The sequence below is a fragment of the Lagenorhynchus albirostris genome, chromosome 2 (assembly GCF_949774975.1).
Source record: "Lagenorhynchus albirostris chromosome 2, mLagAlb1.1, whole genome shotgun sequence".
NCBI classification, from domain to species: domain Eukaryota; kingdom Metazoa; phylum Chordata; class Mammalia; order Artiodactyla; family Delphinidae; genus Lagenorhynchus; species Lagenorhynchus albirostris.
In genome coordinates, this window is record NC_083096.1 from 33,942,444 (window position 1) to 33,963,137 (window position 20,694).

Consider the following 20,694-nt stretch of genomic DNA (forward strand, 5'->3'; position numbering starts at 1 on the left):
CTAATCTTAGAAGGCCAAAAATGAATCAGTGGTGGTGAATTGAGAAAATATAGCCTCAGCTTTAAGCTGTGCTTTTTAAGAGGGATCAAGGCTACTACAGTGAGCATAGGGATTTTAAAAAGAATCTTGCCTCTAAACCACATATATCCTTAATAGGTAAAATTAACCTATTAAAAGTATTACCAGGTTTCTTGGCAAAGAGCAATGTATCGGTTATATTTCACTATGTTAGTGTGTGTTAGGGGAAAGGCAAGAGCGATGTTAAATTCAAAGAACATAGAATTACTGCCTAGAAGGAACTTATAATTTAGCATTTGCCTGAACTTCCCATATCCTTTTTTAACACATCACTTTAGTTCCCCTTTCTTTTTGCCCCATAAAATCAGGGTTTCTTTAATTATGTTTCTAGAATGGCATTATTTCTCTTATACATATTACCCCAACTTTGTTTCTTTTCCCTTAGAAACGGCCATCTTTGACCTAATTCCATACACTCTCTCCTCCCAAAAGTATCTGCTTACCTTGAAGATAGTCACCCAAGCTTCTTTCCAACTTTTTACCAGTCAACTGTTATCTTTCAATCTAGATACATTCAAGAGAAGACACAGTATCTAACTAAAAGTAAGCAACACATAAATTTAGTTTCATAAGGCACCAAAACAAATACTAAAAACTAGACAAAAATTGAGAGAAGCTAGTTTTCTAGCCACAAACAATGTTTAGTAAATTTGGGGGTTAAAATTTTGCATAAATTTGTGATTTTTAGTAAGATATTTTGATTTGGGGTTATGAAAGTATTAACTGCTGATAAATTAAAACTAACAGTGTCTGTATGGATCAACAGAACAGAATAGAGAGCCCAGAAATAAACCCACACACCTACGGGCAATTAATTTCCGACAAAGGAGGCAAGAGTATACAATGGAGAAAAGACAGTCTCTTCAGCAAGTAGTGTTGGGAAAGCTGGTAGGTCAGTCACCCAAGGCAATAGAAATAAAAGCAAAAATAAACAAATGGGACCTAATCAAACTTATAAGATTTTGCACAGCAAAGGAAAGGATAAACAAAATGAAAAGACAACCTACAGACTGAGAGAAAATATTTGCAAATGATGTGACTGACAAAGGCTTAATTTCCAAAATATACAAACAGCTTGTATAACTCAATAACAAAAAAAACAAACAACCCAATCAAAAAATGGACAGAGGGCTTCCCTGGTGGTGCAGTGGTTGAGAGTCCGCCTGCTGATGCAGGGGACACGGGTTCATGCCCTGGTCTGGGAAGATCCCACATGCCGCGGAGCGGCTGGGCCCATGAGCCATGGCCACTGAGCCTGCGCGTCTGGAGTCTGTGCTCCACAACGGGAGAGGCCACAACAGTGAGAGGCCTGCGTACCACAAAAAAAAAAAAAAAAAGGCAGAACATCTAAATAGATATTTTTCCAAAGAAGACATACAGATGGCCAATAGGCCCATGAAAAGATGCTCAACATCACTAATTATTAGAGAAATGCAAATCAAAACTATAAGGAGGCGACAGAGGAATGGATAAAGAAGATATGGTACATATATATAATGGAATATTACTCGGCCATAAAAAAGAACAAAATAATGCCATTTGCAGCAACATGGATAGTCCTAGAGATTGTCATACTGAGTGAAGTAAGTCAGACAGAGAAAGACAAGTATCACATGATATCACTTATATGTGGAATCTAAAAAAATGGTACAATTGAACTTATTTACAAAACAGAAATAGAGTCACAGATATAGAAAACAAACTTATAGTTACCAGTGGGGGGAAAAAGGGGGGAGAGATAAGTTGGGAGACTGGGATTGACATATATACACTACTATATATAAAATAGATAACTAATAAGGACCTACTATATAGCACAGGGAACTCTACTCATTACTCTGTAATGACCTATATGGGAAAAGAATCTAAAAAAGAGTGGAGATATATATGTATAACTGATTCACTTTGCTGTACACCTGAAAGTAACACAACATTGTAAATCAACTATACTCCAATAAAAATTTTTAAAAATAAATGAATAGGGCTTCCCTGGTGGCGCAGTGGTTGAGAGTCCGCCTGCCGATGCAGGGGACACAGGTTTGTGCCCCGGTCCGGGAAGATCCCACATGCCGCGGAGCGGCTGGGCCCGTGAGCCATGGCCGCTGAGCCTGCGCGTCCGGAGCCTGTGCTCCGCAACAGGAGAGGCCACAACAGTGAGAGGCCTGTATACTGCCAAAAAAAAAAATAAATAAAAAATAAATAAATAAATGAATAAAATAGATTACAACAGCAAAACAAAACTGTAATGAGGTACCACCTCATACCAGTCAGAATGGCCATCATTAAAAAGTCCACAAATAACAAATGCTGGAGAGAGTGTGGAAAAGAAAGAACCCTCCTACACTGTTGGTGGGAATGTAAATTAGTACAGCCACTATGGAGAACAGTATGGAGGTTCCTTAAAAAACTAAAAAGAGAGTTGCCATATGATCCAGCAATCCCACTCCTGGGCATATATCCAAAGAAAACTATAATTTGAAAAGATACATGCACCCCAATGTTCATAGCAGCACTATTTACAATAGCCAAGACATGGAAGCAACCTAAGTATCCATTGACAGATGAATAGATAAATAAGATGTGGTATATACACACAAGGGACTACTACTCAGCCATAAAAAAGAACTAAATAATGCCATTTGCAGCAACATAGATGGACCTAGAGATTATCATACTAAGTGAAGTAAGTTAGAAAGATAAATACCATATGATATCACTTACATGTAGAATCTAAAATATGACACAGATGAACTTATTTATGAAACATAAACAGACAGACAAAGAAAACAAATTTCTGGTCACCAAGGGGGAAAGAGGGTGGGGGAGGGATAAATTAGGAGTTTGGGATTAGCAGATACAAACAACTATATATAACACAGATAAGTAACAATCTCCTACTGTATAGCACAGAGAACTATATTCAATATCCTGTAGTAAACCATAATGGAAAAGAATTTGAAAAAATATACATATATGACTGAATCACTTTGCTGTACAACACTGTAAATAACTAAAAAATTGTAACTCAAATTAAAAACTTTTAATTTTTAAAAATTAAAAATATCAATGTCTGTATGAAATTACAAACAGATTATTTCCATTGATGGCTACAGACTAAAGGTTATAAAGAGAAAATTTTACTACTCTGGTTAAGAGTTCAAAGTAGTAAAAAAAAAAGTTTATTTGCAAGTCATTAGACCTTTCCTGGAAACATCAGTCTACTTTAGTTCCCTGAAATACACCCTACCAGACATCACCATGAGCCAGTAACCATGACAGTGTGTGGCAGCCTGGCTGCCAGGTGACATGTACATTTGTCCAGAGGGCCAGAAAACACCTGGTAGGGATAAACAGGCTATTGCTTAGAGCAGAAAACTGAGAGCTATGAAACTGCCACAGAAAATGAAATGCCACTGCTAGGCTGCAGGAATCCCATCTTAGGCTGAGGACGTTTAATCATCTCTGCTTCTTTTTATTCCTTTTCTTAGAGGTGTTCATAGGGAAAAACATATACACACTCACACATCAGATTGAGGCAACTCTAAGGCAGACAGCTGTGTTCCACTGGACTTGTAAAAGGAACAAAAAAGAAAAGGAGGTGATGTATGTACCAGAAAGGGGGTGAAGGTTAGGAAGGGGAAGTATGTAAATGAAGACAGAACTAGTGAATATGGTGAATGGCAAAATGTGTTGCCAGCTGGAAAATGACTATGTTTTTTTATTTATTTATTTATTTTTGCGGTACACGGGCCTCTCACTGTTGTGGCCTCTCCCGTTATGGAGCACAGGCTCCGGACGCACAGGCCCAATGGCCACGGCTCACAGGCCCAGCCACTCTGCAGCATGTGGGATCTTCCTGGACTGGGGCACGAACCCGCGTCCCCTGCCTCGGCAGGCGGACCCTCAACCACTGCGCCACCAGGGAAGCCCGAAAATGACTATGTTTTAACACTACATGAGGTTTCAGAAACTAACAGCTTGATAGTATTCCTCTATTATTGAATTATGAACTGAGAATCTCAGGGGACCCAGAGCTAAAAAGCTGGGAATACTGTGGTATTCCATGTGGGTACCATGTGAGTTGGCCTATTCCAGAACAAACTGAAAATGGCTAATTTATGAGGCCTTTAAAGTAACGTATTAGAAGAATGACCATTGTATAAGAGGGTAAGGGGAAATTCTGTTTTAATAATTTGACAGTTAAAAATGAACATCTCACTTCCCCTATTTCAATCTTGGTTTCCTTTAGCTAAATGTTTCCTTTCTTTACCACTCCCTTTACAAACCAAATGGAAGGGCTCTTTAGAGCTAACTCCCTGGCCACAGCCCTGGCTGTTTAGAGCTAATATAACGGGAGCTAAAAAAAAAAATCTTTCTCACTGGCACAAAGAATCTTCAAGGTAGTTAGGAAGTGCTCCCAGCAGTAAGCTGAGCATCCCTGATACACTAAATGGAGACAGGAGCCTGACTACAGTGACTGAGCAGGGCCTGAGGGCCCCAAAGGCTGCTAAGGCCCCTCTGAGGCTCAGCATCAAGGGATTCTAAAGTTAGAAATGCTGTTTCCACATCAAAACCAGTGGAGAATAAAGCGGATCCGGAGAAACACTAGCTAAGGAAGCCTCACAAACCATATGAAACAGAACAATGAGAGGCTGGAGAATTCCACAAGAAAAAAGAATATTTCTCAAGAAAGAGAATATATATTTCAACTGTGCAGACAGCAAGTTAATTAGGGGTCTCAACTTCCCTCCCAGCCAAGTAGCCTCCTCAACTGTTAACTCAGTTTGAGTGCTTACTTACTACACATACCTGGAGCAGCGATGGGAACTCTCACCAGTAAGATACATGCTCAGGTATGCACTTGGGAAATGGCTCTCACTTTCTTTTCTGTGACTTGACTTTATTGCCTCAATTCATGGGACCAAAGTAAATGAGCATTAAAAATTAAAACCAATAAAGTGAAGGGACACAGAAAAATCAATCAGATAATGTGCCTGTCCTGCAGATGGCTTTGTTCACATTCCAAGACTCTTTACAAAAGGCAAGAACAGGAAAAATCACCACCCAACCAATAGCAGTCATTTCAGCTATTTAACAGTGTTTTTTAAGTTGCAGGTCACAATACATTAAGTCAGATCATCAATTTAGTGGGCTGCTACCATCATTTTTTTAAAAAAGAAGTCAAATAGAATAGAGAAGAAAATATCAGTGTGTTTTGCAAGAAGTAAAAGTATTGTCTTATGAAACTTTATTTCAAATGTATGCGTGTATATATGTACTGGGTCCTGATAATAAAATGTTATTTCTTAGAGTGAATTAAAATCTAAAAAAGTTTGAAAACCACCACGCTATTGGACACTGAAGGAACTAGACCAGAGCAGAATACTATAGAGATTGTGTATGGATCAAATACTTAGGAATTGTGAAGAAGTTGGCAGGTCAACTGAGCAGGCTCAGTCAATAAACAAAGATCACTGTCAGAGCTACCGTCAGAGTTATCCAAGAACTCTAACATCGTCCTGGAGCTAAGCAGTGCACGCTGCCAGTCTGAACACAGAGGAAAGCCACCACTGAAACTGAGCTGAGAGGAAATGCTGACTGGTATACAGAGCCCCCTCTAGCGTTTATCAAGATAAAGGAAATCTGGACTCTGGAAGGAAATGAGATGGCAGTCTCTACTTCTAGAGGATCATAGGCCGAGGCCACAACCAAAGGACTCACTCACTGACTGAGATCAAGCCTTCTAGAACAGGGGTAGGTGAAGAGAAGAAGAAACCGTTCTCCTAGTCCTGCCAAACTAGCCCTTCCTTCCTGGCACGGCTAACCAAGGTGATGGACGCTCTGTTTTGAGCACATCTGCATTCTTTTATTCCTACCAGCTCCAGATCCCTGACATAGTCACCTTCCCTGCCCATCCCCCCCATTCTCCTGACCCCCAACATAGTCACATCCTCTGCTCATCCCCATTTGGCCTAATCAAATAGCCCAGTCCTAGCTATACAGAGACGAGTCCTTCCTAAATGGAGATCTGAATACCAGATAGACAATATGATCTTTTAGGAGATGCCGCAAGACCTATGTTCTGTTTGGGAGTTGGAAGAATATCTTTGAGAAAAGCAAAGATATTCTTCAGATGACGGGATCTCCATATCTCCTTACATTGAGCCAGACCTGTCCTCAAGTTCTGAAGTCCCTTAGAAAGTAGGAGACATGATCTGTCTCACTTAGTAAATAATGGCAGGTCTAAGGAAAACTTCAAAAGTTCTTCACTTGTTCTCAACTTAAATAAGAACATTAATCATCTTATTTGCACCTTTCAGAAAGGGATGGCTAGAGACAATTCTAGCGACACCTTCCTGCTAAAAAATGAAAAAAGGATTTCTGATCCTAATTCTGTCAAAGCACACTTGAGATGCAAGTAACACATTCCTTCAATTTTAGACAGAAATTAAGCAAATTGCCCAGGGCCTTGCAGCATGGTAGTAGAGGCAGCGATGGGCACTGCTACAGCCTTGTCTGGTTTTCAACTTCCTAGATCATGTTCCTTTGACTCTGAGCATCAGCTGATGCTCAGAGCCCAGAGTACATATTGCCAAATTATTTTCTGAGAAAGCTCAAATACAAGGAAAGCTGGTATATATCTGTGCAACTATGTAAGTATGAGTTTGGTACCTGTAAGAGAGCATGGTGCATCGTCACCTCCAGTTCGGCTAAAACATGGGCAGCATCCTCACTGTCCTCTTGGACCTCCAGGTCCTCCTCAGGGATGGTGTCCCAGTTGCCCTGGTGAGCAACCAGCGTGTGCACTAGTTCATACTGGCCAGGGAGTGCCAGGCTGACCCGAGTCTGAGTCCCATAGGTGAAGCGGAGGCGCCGAAGCTTACAGTTCTCCTCACTGCCCAGCTTGGTGGTGGGAAGCACCTGTACCCCCAAGAGCAGGTTCAACAGCTGGCACTTGACACTACAGTCCTGGCCGAGGATCAAGATGCAGGGGAGGCAGTCCACAATCTGCTGGAGGTGCTTCTCTTCCTTAGGCGGGAAGGAAATGCAGCTCAGCTGGCCTGGTTGGGGAAGGGGAGGGTGGAGAAGGAGAAAGGAGTACAGAGAGAAGAGTGAGGAGGGGTAGGGAGAGACTTCCAGGGAGATCCCATTAGGATGTCAGGCTCCTAGAAAAGATATTTCTAGGAAGCTCTTGGCTGAAGGAGGTACCAGGAAAACATCCCAGTCAGAAAAGGTTCCTCAAATATCAAACAGGATTCCCCTCTCTGGCTCATTCCCAGAACAGTTGTTTCTATCCAGAAAGGTGGCAGTGACCTGATCTACCCTCCCCTCTCATTTTTCAACCAGTGGAGGGACAGCCTAAGGAGTTTACAAGGACTCAATATAAGATCATTAAATTGACAAAGCCAGAAAAGACTACACTAACTGGGATGTGAATCCAAGAACCGAATATATCAAAATGAAAACCTTCCTTGTGACACAAGACCTAATACTTGAACATATAAAGGCCCTTTAAAATGACTCTACCACATGGAGTTTTAGCTTATTTTCCTCATTTATAACATATTTTATAACTAAATGTATCAGCCAGTCTTTAAATACGCATGTATTGAAATAAAATGTTATTCAGGTGTGTATAAGCTCTAGAATCTTTTCTGGTTCATTTCACTGATGGCTGGTGACAGCATCCCAGCTGCCAAGTCATCTGTTTTCTTAAAACACTGGGTGCTCAATTAAGATCAATATCTCCTAATCAAATCACATTCTTTCAGTTTATGGAGGACGAGACCCTGAATAAGACAAAGGGCAAGAACTACCTGTTAGGATAAAATCCAGGCAAATCTAGGAAGAGATGTGATCCATCTCAGAAATACCCTTTCAGGGCACCACACTCATCTAAACAGATCAAATAATACTCAAGAGAAAACAAGGGACTTCCCTGGTGGCACAGTGATTAAGAATCTGCCTGCCAATGCAGGTGACACGGGTTCGAGCCCTGGTCTGGGAAGATCCCACATGCCTCAGAGCAACTAACCCCGTGCGCCACAACTACTGAGCCTGTGCTCTAGAGCCTGCGAGCCACAACTACTGAGCCTGCGTGCCACAACTACTGAAGCCCGCGTGCGTAGAGCCCATGCTCCGCAACAAGAGAAGCCACCACAATGAGAAGCCCGTGCACCGCAATGAAGAGTAGCCCCTGCTAACTGCAGCTAGAGAAAGCCCACGTGCAGCAACGAAGACCCAATGCAGCCAAAAATAAATAAATGAAAATAAAAAATAAATTAATTTTTTTTTAAAAAAGAGAGAAAACAAAAGTCTTCCTAAAGTATGAGAACATCTTTTTGGGAAAAAGAACCAGAAATTAGTTGACTAGAACTCTCATATTCTGAACTCGATCACTCCCCAGCTTGTTCAGTGCCAGTGCCTGCCCAAGTCTAAGATTCAGGCAACTTGTGTTTGTCCAGAAAGGCACAGACACACGGTTCTTAGGCTGTTAGAAGTCCAATCTCCGAGCCAAATACATACATCTTAATTGAAATTTAGGGTGGCTCCAAGTGAAACAGTATTTGCTTTAGTCACTTAACCATGAGCTATTCATTTTGTTTATGTAATTGAAGCAAGAGAGACCTGATTCATTTAAGAGGTTGTCCTACTTCAGACTCTACCTATCCTGCTTCAAACTCCGTATTTCAAATCCTCAAATCTTTTTCTCTCCCACAAGTGGCACCACCAAAAGATTTAAGGAAGTTGGCTTTCACCCAGCCCCCTTTATGAATTTCATTAAGCCCTTCCTTTCACATCGGCCTATAAGTACATCACCTGGCCAGCACATGTAAACCAGTAATACGAGACACTGAAACAGGAAATCTGTTCTCCTGGGACAGAGATGAGAAAGCAAAGTGTTAACTGAGTGCCCAATTCTGTGCAAGGTATTTACTAAGCTCAAGAGTAAAACACCAGACCACTGGTCTAATTTTTGACCCACTGATACAATCTAAAAGCAAGGGGACACAGCCAATTGCTGTGCTACCACTTAGCAAGTAGTGAGTCCTGAGTCCCTTCATATCTTATTGACAACTAAACAACACTTACCACAGTTGTCAGGGAGGAAAAACAATTTTCCTCTACCCTTTTAGTTTCCTCTGGCTGGGTCTAAGAATTAAATTGACATGAGACAGATTACCAGGAGAAAATGAAATTTAATTAGGTACACATGGGGAATCCGAACATCCGATTCCAAAGACGGGTTAAATGAGATACATATGTCATCCTGGACTAAGGAGAGGGGGTAGGGGGCTCAGTCTTCAAAGGGAAACAAGGCAATCCACAGTAAGAATGAAGAGTAAATGTTTGGTAAAATGTTTGCTGGGTCATCCAGAAACAATGGGACATAGAGAGGACTTTGACCAAACAGGCCTTGCTAGGTTCCTCCCCTGACTACTACACCTGGTTCATATTACACTGTAGCTAGCCCTGGTGATAGCTCTCTTTCTAGGATAGGCCCTCTATCTAAATTCTTTTAGGCAGTTAAGGCAGAGGAGATAAAAGCTCTTCCTGAGCCTTTTGTTTCTTTAAAACAACCAAGCCTAAAGTAATCTTCATACCACAGAGACACATTTTGAGATGGCAAATTTTGCTCCCCTATACAGACTATTCTAGTTGTATGTTTATAATTACCAAAAGCAGGAAGAACCATCATCATATTTCCCTCTGTATCCTCAACACCCAACACAATGACTAAAAAATAGTTAGTGCTTTGTTATATGCTTTCTTGCTTCGTGTAAGAATCCATTTACCATGGAGAATTGTCTACAGAAAGCCAGAAGTGGTTCTACTAGGTACTCAGAAAAGTCCAGTAGCATGATGAACAGTCCGGTACCATGAATAGCATAGGAGCAACTGTCATTCCTAAAAACCTCCTTCATCTCAACATGGAGAGTAGAGGTGGACAACAGAATAGTACCTCCCCATTCACCTGCAGACCACAGTCTCAGCCTGAGCAGTGAGAAGTCCAGTTAGATTCACTCTTATCTACCCTTCCTGTACTTTCTCTTTTCCCAGTCTTCCTCAGATCTCAGATGGGTGTCTAAACTCCTATAACAAAAGTTATAAAAATAAGTCTAAATAAAAACCATAATAAAAATAAGCTTAAATGAGTTTTGTGACTGGTGCTGCTGGGAGAGCAGGTAACAGAGAACAAAAACCAACTAACCATTTTTCAGGACCAGAGGGAGAGATCTTAACACCTCTGAGACCTCAGGGTCAACTACAGGAAAGCCAGTAAACCATGCTGCGTTGGCCAAAACCACAGCGGACATACCCCATTACTCATCCGGTCCAAATTATCACACCCCCATCTCTGTAGTGACAAAAATAGTCACTATAAATAAACCCGCTAGAGTCTAACAACCATAGGCCAGTGCAATGGGAGAGGGGGCTGACAGCGAAACCAGTTCTAATTTTCGTTTCCGCGCACTCTGCTAGCGTTCTGCGTGCAACCCACTGGACTGAGAAAAGGTCTTCAAAATGGATATCGCCATCTGTTTTTCAAAACGTCATTATCCAAGGCTTTTGCTTCTCCCACCAATCTTTAGCTTTTTCATTGCTCTTCAACGTGTCTACAAGATTTGAACAAGAGCATGGAGAGAAATGAAGCTGAAACGAGATCGTTTCACTCCTTGCTACTCTCGGCAAATGCGTTGGTGAGGGAGGAGCGCAGCGAGGGAGTGGGCAGAGCACCAGCCGAGGGCAGATGCTCTGATCCCGGGCTTCACCACTGACTGGCAATCTACTTGCTTCTCTCAGCCTTGGATTTCTCATCGGTGAACTAAGGGACTTGGATTAGATCATCTTTAACACCCCTTCCAGTTCCGAAATTCCAGGATTCCATCAAGTTTTAACTGTTGAAAGAAAAATAACTGAGGGGGATGGGCAGTTGGTCTGATTGTTTTTATTTTAAACTGTACGTGAATTTAATTACTCGAGCTCTCCCTGGACTACTATAAGAGCAGATCAAAAGCTGACTGAACTAGCCAGGGGCTCTGAGGACCTACCAGGCAGTTTTAGCCGTTTTCTTAAGAAGAGATTAAAAACTGTAGACTGAAGGTAGGAGGGAGGAAGAAAATCTGTTTCAGATTTGAGCAGCTGCCTCACTGACAGTTAAAGGACTTTCGAGTTAATCAGGTTTTCTTTTGTAATTAATATAACAGCATCTGCATATGGGGCTGCCGGAAGGTAACAGCACGGCCTCTCGGCTGGAGCGCTTTAACCCTGCCAACTCTGGCTGCAGGAAAATTCAGATTGTCTTCAATGCAAGCCAAGACTTCTTTTTTTCTTGATGATTCTTAAAAACAGATTATCTTGATTTGGGTTACTTCTAAACAAACGTTTCAAACTACAAGGAGGAGAGCAGCTAAAGTAGCAACGCATTTTGTTTATCTGTTTTAGATAATGAAGGGGAACGAAATATATCATCCCAAAATATGCCTCTTTGACATATTATTTTGAACAGGTTATTTTTACGAAACAGACACAGGTGAAGCTCTGGAAACTGAGAAGTTACCCTTTCGTAAGAGACATATTTAAAAGAGAAATCTCCATTTGTAAGGGGGTCTTCCTCCAGTACCAGGAAGAGGAGGGCTCAAAATCTCTAGAAACTCTTATCAATGCAGAAAGCAACCACTTAAAACTGCATAACCACCTTACCCTTCTTTACTGTGCTTTTCCTGATAAACGCCCATAAATGACTCCCCCCACCTCACCCCACCCCAGTAGTGTTTTATCTTTAGCTGGAAATCGTATTTAAGGTAGTGGCTCGGGCCATTTTGGAGTCACGCAGTTTTTCCAGGGTATCTCCCACGTGTACAGGAGGTACACATGTTATTAAATTTCTGGTTGTTTCTCTCCCATTAATCTTTTTATAACAGGGGTGTCTCGGCCAAGAACCTAGAAGGGTAAAGGGAAAATTATTTTTCCTCACCCACAATAATGTTTACTGAGCCCTTTCTAAGTACATCACTTTATTTGCTCCATTTCATTTAATGCTCACAATTCTACCAGACATAAACTATTATTATCCCCATTTGTAGATGAGGAAGCAGTAGCTTAAAAGGCAAAACAGAACAAAAAAGAAGCCATGTTTCTCCATTTCTCTAAGCAGATAAAAAGTGGAACACAGGGCAGAGCAGGAACTGTTCTTAAGTCTCAGGGGGCCAGGTGAATACTTAATGGTAAACAATGTCCCTGAAGGGTGGCAGAATATGCCATCCCCCAGAATGCCACTTTGGCATAAGGATTATTTTGAGCTAAAGGCACTCGACAAGCAGCAGGTATAAGAAGGGCACTCTGACCTCCCCTTTATCTTCCTGAAAGCAAGATAAAACCCCCATTGGGAAGATGTCCTCCCTATAACAGAAGGAAAGCAAAATTCGTTATCACCAGAGACTGGGAGTCGAGATCAAGAAAAATCTGTACAAATAAGCCTTGTTAAACTAGCCAGTACCTTCCTAGTTACTTTCCCACCGTTAACTTCCCTAGCTCAAGCCCCTCTGTCTTGTCATGCTTTCATAATTTACTTCTTTGTCCACTTCAACTCTGTTTCTTTGGGTCTTCATTCTTTTGTGAGGACTCCCATGTACATGTAAAATTTAACAAAGTGCTTATGCTTTTCTCCTGTTTATCTGTCTTATGTCAGTTTAATTCTTAGGCCCAGCTGGAGATAATAAGAAGATAGAGGAGAAATTGTTCCTCCTCCACCTGCCCTACCTCACTTTCTCCCAATGTGGGGACAAACACAACTCAGTAGTTGTAGGACCCCAATTTAAAGCAGACTGACAGAGTCCTTACAAAAACTGCCCAAGACGATGAGGCCCGGGAGAAAAAAACAGCACTACCACTATCGGGTGAACACTTTTTAAAATGTTATTGTTATTCTACCCAACAGCTCTAGAGTCCCTTTTCTAAAAGAAACAGTAGGTACTTTTCAGAGAAACTTTTAATGTTCCCCTCATCAGTTAGTCTGTATTACCCTTTGGGTTGAGGTTAAGATTATTCTAAAGAGGAAGAATTGGCGGGAAGTAATATTAATGACTTTTTATTTATTTATTGAATTCTTGAATTTTATTTTTTTATACAGTAGGTTCTTATTAGTCATCAATTTTATACAATGTTTATAATGACATTTTATACATGTCAATCCCAATCGCCCAATTCATCCCACCACCACCCCCACCCCCGCCGCTTTCCCCCCTTGGTGCCCATTCTTTTTTTCTCTACATCTGTCTCTCAATTTCTGCCCTGCAAATCGATTCATCTGTACCATTTTCCTAGGTTCCACATATATGGGTTAATATACGATATTTGTTTTTCTCTTTCTGACTTACTTCACTCTGTATGACAGTCTCTAGATCCATCCACGTCTCTACAAATGACCCAATTTCGTTCCTTTTTATGGCTGAGTAATATTCCGTTTTATATATGTACCACAACTTCTTTATCCATTCATCTGTCGATGGGCATTTAGATTGCTTCCATGACCTGGCTATTGTAAATAGTGCTGCAATGAACATTGGGGTGCATGTGTCTTTCTGAATTATGGTTTTCTCTGGGTATATGCCCAGTAGCAGGATTGCTGGATCATATGGTAATTCTGTTTTTAGTTTTTTTTTTTTTTCATTCTTTTTTTTTTTTTGCGGTATGCGGGCCTCTCACTGTTGTGGCCTCTCCCGTTGCGGAGCACAGGCTCCGGATGCGCAGGCTCAGCGGCCATGGCTCACGGGCCCAGCCGCTCTGCGGCATGTGGGATCTTCCCGGACTGGGGCACGAACCCGTGTCCCCTGCATCGGCAGGCGGACTCTCAACCACTGCGCCACCAGGGAAGCCCTGTTTTTAGTTTTTTAAGGGACCTCCATACTGTTCTCCATAGTGGCTGTATCAATTTACATTCCCACTAACAGTTCAGGAGGGTTTCCTTTTCTCCATGCCCTCTCCAGCATTTGTTGTTTGTAGATTTTCTGATGATGCCCATCCTAACTGGTGTGAGGTGATACCTCATTGTAGTTTTGATTTGCATTTCTCTAATAATTAGTGATGTTGAGCAGCTTTTCATTTGCTTCTTGGCCATCTGTATGTCTTCTTTGGAGAAATGTCTACTAAGGTCTTCTGCCCATTTTTGGATTGGGTTGTTTGTTTTTTTAATATTGAGCTGCAAGAGCTGTTTATATACCTTAAGCATTAATCCTTTGTCCACTGATTCATTTGCAAATATTTTCTCCCATTCTGAAGGCTGTCTTTTCATCTTGTTTACGGTTCCCTTTGCTGTGCAAAAGCTTTTACGTTTCATTAGGTCCCATTTGCTTATTTTTGTTTTTATTTCCATTACCCTAGGAGGTGGATCAAAAAAGATCTTGCATGATGTATGTCAAAGAGTGTTCTTCCTATATTTTCCTCTAAGAGTTTTATAGTGTCCAGTCTTACTTTTAGGTCTCTAATCCATTTTGAGTTTATTTTTGTGTATGGTGTTAGGCAGTGTTCTAATTTCATTCTTTTACATGTAGCTGTCCAGTTTTCACAGCACCACTTATTGAAGAGACTGTCTTTTCTCCATTGTATATCCTTGCCTCCTTTGCATTGACTAGTTGACCATAGGTGAATGGGTTTATCTCTGGGCTTTCTATCTTGTTCCATTGATCTATGTTTCTGTTTTTGTGCCAGTACCATATTGTCTTGATTACTGTAGCTTTGTAGTATAGTCTGAAGTCAGGGAGTCTGATTCCTCCAGCTCCGTTTTTTTCCCTCAAGACTGCTTTGGCTATTCGGGGTCTTTTGTGTCACCATACAAATGTTAAGATTTTTTGTTCTAGTTCTGTAAAAAATGCCATTGGTAATTTGATAGGGATTGCATTCAATCTGTAGATTGCTTTGGATAGTATAGTCATTTTCACAATGTTAATTCTTCCAATCCAAGAACATGGTATACCTCTCCATCTGTTGGTATCATCTTTAATTTCTTTCATCAGTGTCTTATAGTTTTCTGCATACAGGTCTTTTGTCTCCCTAGGTAGGTTTATTCCTAGGTATTTTATTCTTTTTGTTGCAATGGTAAATGGAAGTGTTTCCTTTATTTCTCTTTCAGATTTTTCATCATTAGTGTATAGGAATGCATTAATTTTGTATCCTGCAACTTTACCAAATTCATTGATTAGCTCTAGTAGTTTTCTGTTGGCATCTTAAGGATTCTCTATGTATATTATCATGTCATCTGCAAACAGTGACAGTTTTACTTCTTCTTTTCCAATTTGTATTCCTTTTTCTTCTCTGATTGCCTTGGCTAGGACTTCCAAAACTATGTTGAATAATAGTTGTGAGAGTGGACATCCTTGTCTTGTTCCTGATCTTAGAGGAAATGCTTTCAGTTTTTCACCATTGAGACTGATGTTTCCTGTGGGTTTGTCGTATATGGCCTTTATTATGTTGAGGTAGGTTCCCTCTGTGCCCACTTTCTGGGGAGTTTTTATCATAAATGGGTGTTGAATTTTGTCAAAAGCTTTTTCTGCATCTATTGAGATGATCATATGGTTTTTATTCTTCAATTTGTTAATATGCTGTATCACATTGATTGATTTGCGTATATTGAAGAATGCTTGCATCCCTGGGATAAATCCCACTTGATCATGGTATATGATCCTTTTAATGTGTTGTTGGATTCTGTTTGCTAGTATTTAATTGAGGATTTTTGCATCTATATTCATCAGTGATATTGGTCTGTAACTTTCTTTTTTTGTAGTATCTTTCTCTGGTTTTGGTATCAGGTTGATGGTGGCCTCATAGTATGAGTTTGGGAGGGTTCCTTCCTCTGCAGTTTTTTGGAAGAGTTTGAGAAGGATGGGTGTTAGCTCTTCTCTAAATGTTTGACAGAATTCACCTGTGAAGCCATCTGGTCCTGGACTTTTGTTTGTTGGAAGATTCTTAATCACAGTTTCGATTTCATTACTTGTGATTGGTCTGTTCATATTTTCTATTTCTCCTGGTTCAGTTTTGGAAGGTTATACCTTTCTAAGAATTTGTCCATTTCTTCCAGGTTGTCCATTTTACTGGCATAGAGTTGCCTGTAGTAGTATCTTAGGATGCTTTGTATTTCTGCGGTGTCTGTGTAACTTCTCCTTTTTCATTTCTAATTTTATTGATTTGAGTCCTCTCCCTCTTCTTCTTGATGAGTCTGGCTAACGGTTTATCAATTTTATCTTCTCAAAGAACCAGCTTTTAGTTTTACTGATCTTTGCTATTGTTTTCTTTGTTTCTATTTCATTTATTTCTGCTCTGATCTTTATTTCTTTCCTTCTGCTAACTTTGGGTTTTGTTTGTTCTTCTTTCTCTAGTTCCTTTAGGTTTAAGGTTAGATTGTTTATTTGAGATGTTTCTTGAGGTAGGCTTGTATAGCTATAAACTTCCCTCTTAGAACTGCTTTTGCTGCATCCCATAGGTTTTGGATCATCATGTTTTCATTGTCATTTGTCTCTAGGTATTTTTTGATTTCCTCTTTGATTTCTTCAGTGATCTCTTGGTTATTTAGTAATGTATTGTTTAGCCTCCATGTGTTTGTGTTTTTTATGGTTTTTTTTCCCTGTAATTCATTTCTAATCTCATAACGTTGTGGTCAGAAAACATGCTTGATATGATTTCAATTTTCTTAAATTTTGAGTCTTGATTTGTGACCCAAGATGTGATCTATCCTGGAGAATGTTCCATGCGCAGTTGAGAAGAAAGTGTAATCTGCTGTATTTGGATGGAATGTCCTATAAATACCAATTAAATCTATCTTGTCTATTGTGTCATTTAAAGCTTGTGTTTCCTTATTAATTTTGTTTGGATGATCTGTCCATTGTTGTGAGGTGTTAAAGTCCCACACTATTATTGTGTTACTGTCGATTTCCTCCTTTATAGCTGTTAGTGGTTGCCTTATGTATTGAGGTGCTCCTACGTTGCGTGCATATATAATTGTTATATCTTTTTCTTGGATTGATCCTTTGATCATTAGGTAGTGTCCTTCCTTGTCTCTTGTAACATTCTTAATTTTAAAGTCTATTTTATCTGGTATGAGTATTGCTACTCCAGCTTTCTTTTGATTTCCATTTGCATGGAATATCTTTTTCCATCCCCTCACTTTCAGTCTGTATGTGTCCCTAGGCCTGAAGTGGGTCTCTTGTAGACAGCATATAGATGGATCTTGTTTTTGTATCCATTCAGCAAGCCTGTGTCTTTTGGTTGGAGCATTTAATCCATTCACGTTTAAGGTAATTATCGATATGTATGTTCCTATGACCATTTTCTTAATTGTTTTGGGTTTGTTTTTGTAGGTCCTTTTCTTCTCTTGGGTTTCCCACTTAGAGAAGTTCCCTTAGCATTTGCTGTAGAGCTGGTTTGGTGGTGCTGAATTCTCTTAGCTTTTGCTTGTCTGTAAAGCTTTTGATTTCTCCATCGAATCTGAATGAGATCCTTGCCAGGGAGAGTAATCTTGGTTGTAGGTTCTTCCCTTTCATCACTTTAAGTAAATCATGCCACTCCCTTCTGGCTTGTAGAGTTTCTGCTGAGAAGTAAGCTGTTAACCTTATGGGAGTTCCCTTGTATGTTATTTGTCGTTTTTACCTTGCTGCTTTCAATAATTTTTCTTTGTCTTTAATTTTTGCCAGTTTGATTACTATGTGTCTTGGCGTGTTTCTCCTTGGGTTTATCCTGTATGGGACTCTCTGTGCTTCCTGCACTTGGGTGGCTATTTCCTTCCCCATGTTAGGGAAGTTTTCGACTATAATCTCTTCAAATCTTTTCTCTGGTCCTTTCTCTCTCTCTTCTCCTTCTTGGACCACTATAATGCAAATGTTGTTGTGTTTAATGTTGTCCCACAGGTCTCTTAGGCTGTCTTCATTTCTTTTCATTCTTTTTTCTTTATTCTGTTCCGCAGCAGTGAATTCCACCATTCTGTCTTCCAGGTCACTTATCTGTTCTTCTGCCTCAGTTATTCTGCTATTGATTCCTTCTAGTGTAGTTTTCATTTCAGTTATTGTATTGTTCATCTCTGTTTGTTTGTTCTTTAATTCTTCTCGGTCTTTGTTTTTGTTTTTTTTTTTTGCGGTATGCAGACCTCTCACCACTGTGGCCTCTCCTGTTGTGGAGCACAGACTCCAGATGCGCAGGCTCAGCAGCCATGGCTCACAGGCCCAGCTGCTCCGCGGCATGTGGGATCCTCCCAGACCAGGGCACGAACCCGTGTCCCCTGCATTGGCAGGCAGACTCTCAACCACTGTGCCACCAGGGGAGCCCTCTCGGTCTTTGTTAAACATTTCTTGCATCTTCTCGATCTTTGCCTCCATTCTTTTTCTGAGGTCCTGAATCATCTTCACTATCATTATTCTGAATTCTTTTTTTGAAAGGCTGCCTATCTCCACTTCAGTTGTTTTTCTTGGGTTTTATCTTGTTCCTTCATCTGGTACATAGCCCTCTGCCTTTTCATCTTGTCTGTCTTTCTGTGAATGTGGTTTTAGTTCCACAGGCTGCAAGATTGCAGTTCTTCTTGCTTCTGCTGTCTGCCTTCTGGTGGATGAGGCTATCTAAAAGGCTTCTGCAAGTTTCCTGATGGGAGGGACTGGTGGTGGGTAGAGCTGGCTGTTGCTCTGGTGGGCAGAGCTCAGTAAAACTTTAATCCACTTGACTGCTGATGGGTGGGACTGGGTTCCCTCCCTGTTGGTTCTTTGGCCTGAGGCAACCCAACACTGGAGCCTACCTGGGCTCTTTGGTGGGGCTAATGGCAGACTCTGGGAGGGCTCACGGCAAAGAGTACTTCCCAGAACTTCTGCTGCCAGCGTCCTTGTCCTCACGGTGAGACAGAGCCACCCCCCGCCTCTGCAGGAGACCTTCCAACACTAGCCGGTAGGTCTGGTTCAGTCTCCCCTGAGGTCACTGCTCCTTCCCCTGGGTCCCGATGCACACACTACTTTGTGTGTGCCCCCCAAGAGTGGAGTCTCTGTTTCCCCCAGTCCTGTCGAAGTCCTGCAGTCAAATCCCACTAGCCTTCAAAGTCTGGTTCTCTAGGAATTCCTCCTCCCGTTGGCAGACCCCCAGGTTCGGAAGCCTGACGTGGGGCTCAGAACCTTCACTCCAGTGGGTGGACTTCTGTGGTATAAGTGTTCTCCAGTTTGTGAGTCACCCACCCAGCAGTTATGGGATTTTATTTTATTGTGATTGTGCCCCTCCTACCATCTCATTGTGTCTTCTCCTTTGTCTTTGGATGCGGGGTATCTTTTTTGGTGAGTTCCCGTGTCTTCCTGTCAATGATTGTTCAGCAATTAGTTGTGATTCTGGTGTTTTCTCAAGAGGGCGTGAGAGCACGTCCTTCTACTCCACCATCTTGAACCAATCTCTCGTTAATGACCTTTTGATGTCTCTAGTGACCCATTAGGTTAGATACGTTGCTTAAATTGTTTTTGGAGTAATGGATTTATATCATCACACTCTCCTTCTTGCCTGTTTTCCATCCCAGTCAATAATATGAGTGAAAGCCGGGTAAGGTATAGTCCATGGCCAAGGAGGGAAGGCACTATATGGAATAAGTGAAGTGGAACTCTATCTTTGCCTTATCCTATTCTTGAAACTCATAAGGTTGATGGGGCTTCAGAGTCAATTCAGGTCTCAACAGAGTTACTACTGCAATACTTGTTCCTGATATCCAAGGATTTCCCTCCTTTGGTAAAATTTTTTACCTCACCTTTAACACTGAACTTGAAGTCCTCTCTGAAAGTGAGTTAAATACAAAGGATTTTATATAAGTCACTGAAGTAATCAGTGACACAAATATGCATTTCCACAAATAAGTAGTGATGTTTTATTTGTTATTAACTACATGTGCCAAGAGTACAGAACAAATCCTAAATTGAGAAATGAACATTATACAGTCTTTCTACTAAAATCAATTCTACTACAAGCTTCAAAGTATTGAGCTACAAAAACCCCAGGAGCTGAGAGAGAAATAATTCTGCCAAGAAGCATTTATTTATCATTCCCAAACAAGCTCTCTGACCTTCAGCTAAATTTAAAGGATTCTGAATTTTAGAAGGGGCATCCCCATTTAAGGAAAACATATGCTTAGGGAGTCTGGGTTTCAGAACCTTCAGGACCAAATAATATAAGGTATTTTGGTTGAAGGGGATGGTTTTTGGAGATTAGAGATGGAAATGTACTCAAGCAGCTAAAGCTCTTGTTGGAAGCTGAAAGTCAAGCTGGCAGAAATGTCACTCAAGTTATCCTACCTGGTGGTCGTGTTAAGATCTTGAACAGCTTTTGAAAAGCAGACTGTACTGGTACCTGGGAAGGGGGACATAACCTCCCCCCACCCTTTCCCCTGCCCATACCGCCCCCCCCCCCTCAGGGCTTATATGTCCTGGGAGCCATGTGACATGAAGAGACCATACTCAGCAGCCTGCTGACAAGTTCCCTTCTGGGAGAAACTGCTCCTGAGGCTGGTCGAGCTGCAGAAGGAATAGAAAGGCAGCTGGCAGCTGAAGCTGTAATTTACGGGATGCAGAGATGGAAGCGGTTCTTCGAGAAAGCCGACCCCATGCTTCACTC

At 41.1% G+C, this 20,694-nt stretch overlaps 1 protein-coding gene across 8 annotated transcripts in view; it reads right to left on the reverse strand.

The window, feature by feature from the left end:
• The window catches only part of DSTYK (dual serine/threonine and tyrosine protein kinase), a 56,773-nt gene that overhangs the window by 26,230 nt on the left and 9,849 nt on the right, over nucleotides 1–20,694 (reverse strand). For all 8 annotated transcript variants that reach the window (XR_009536843.1, XM_060129493.1, XM_060129463.1 and 5 more), the window contains one exon: nucleotides 6,751–7,139. Coding sequence is in view for 7 of the 8 variants with exons in the window: in XM_060129493.1 (XP_059985476.1) it covers nucleotides 6,751–7,139 (389 nt within the window). In the remaining variant the exon portion in view is untranslated. The remainder of the gene's footprint in view (nucleotides 1–6,750; nucleotides 7,140–20,694) is intronic.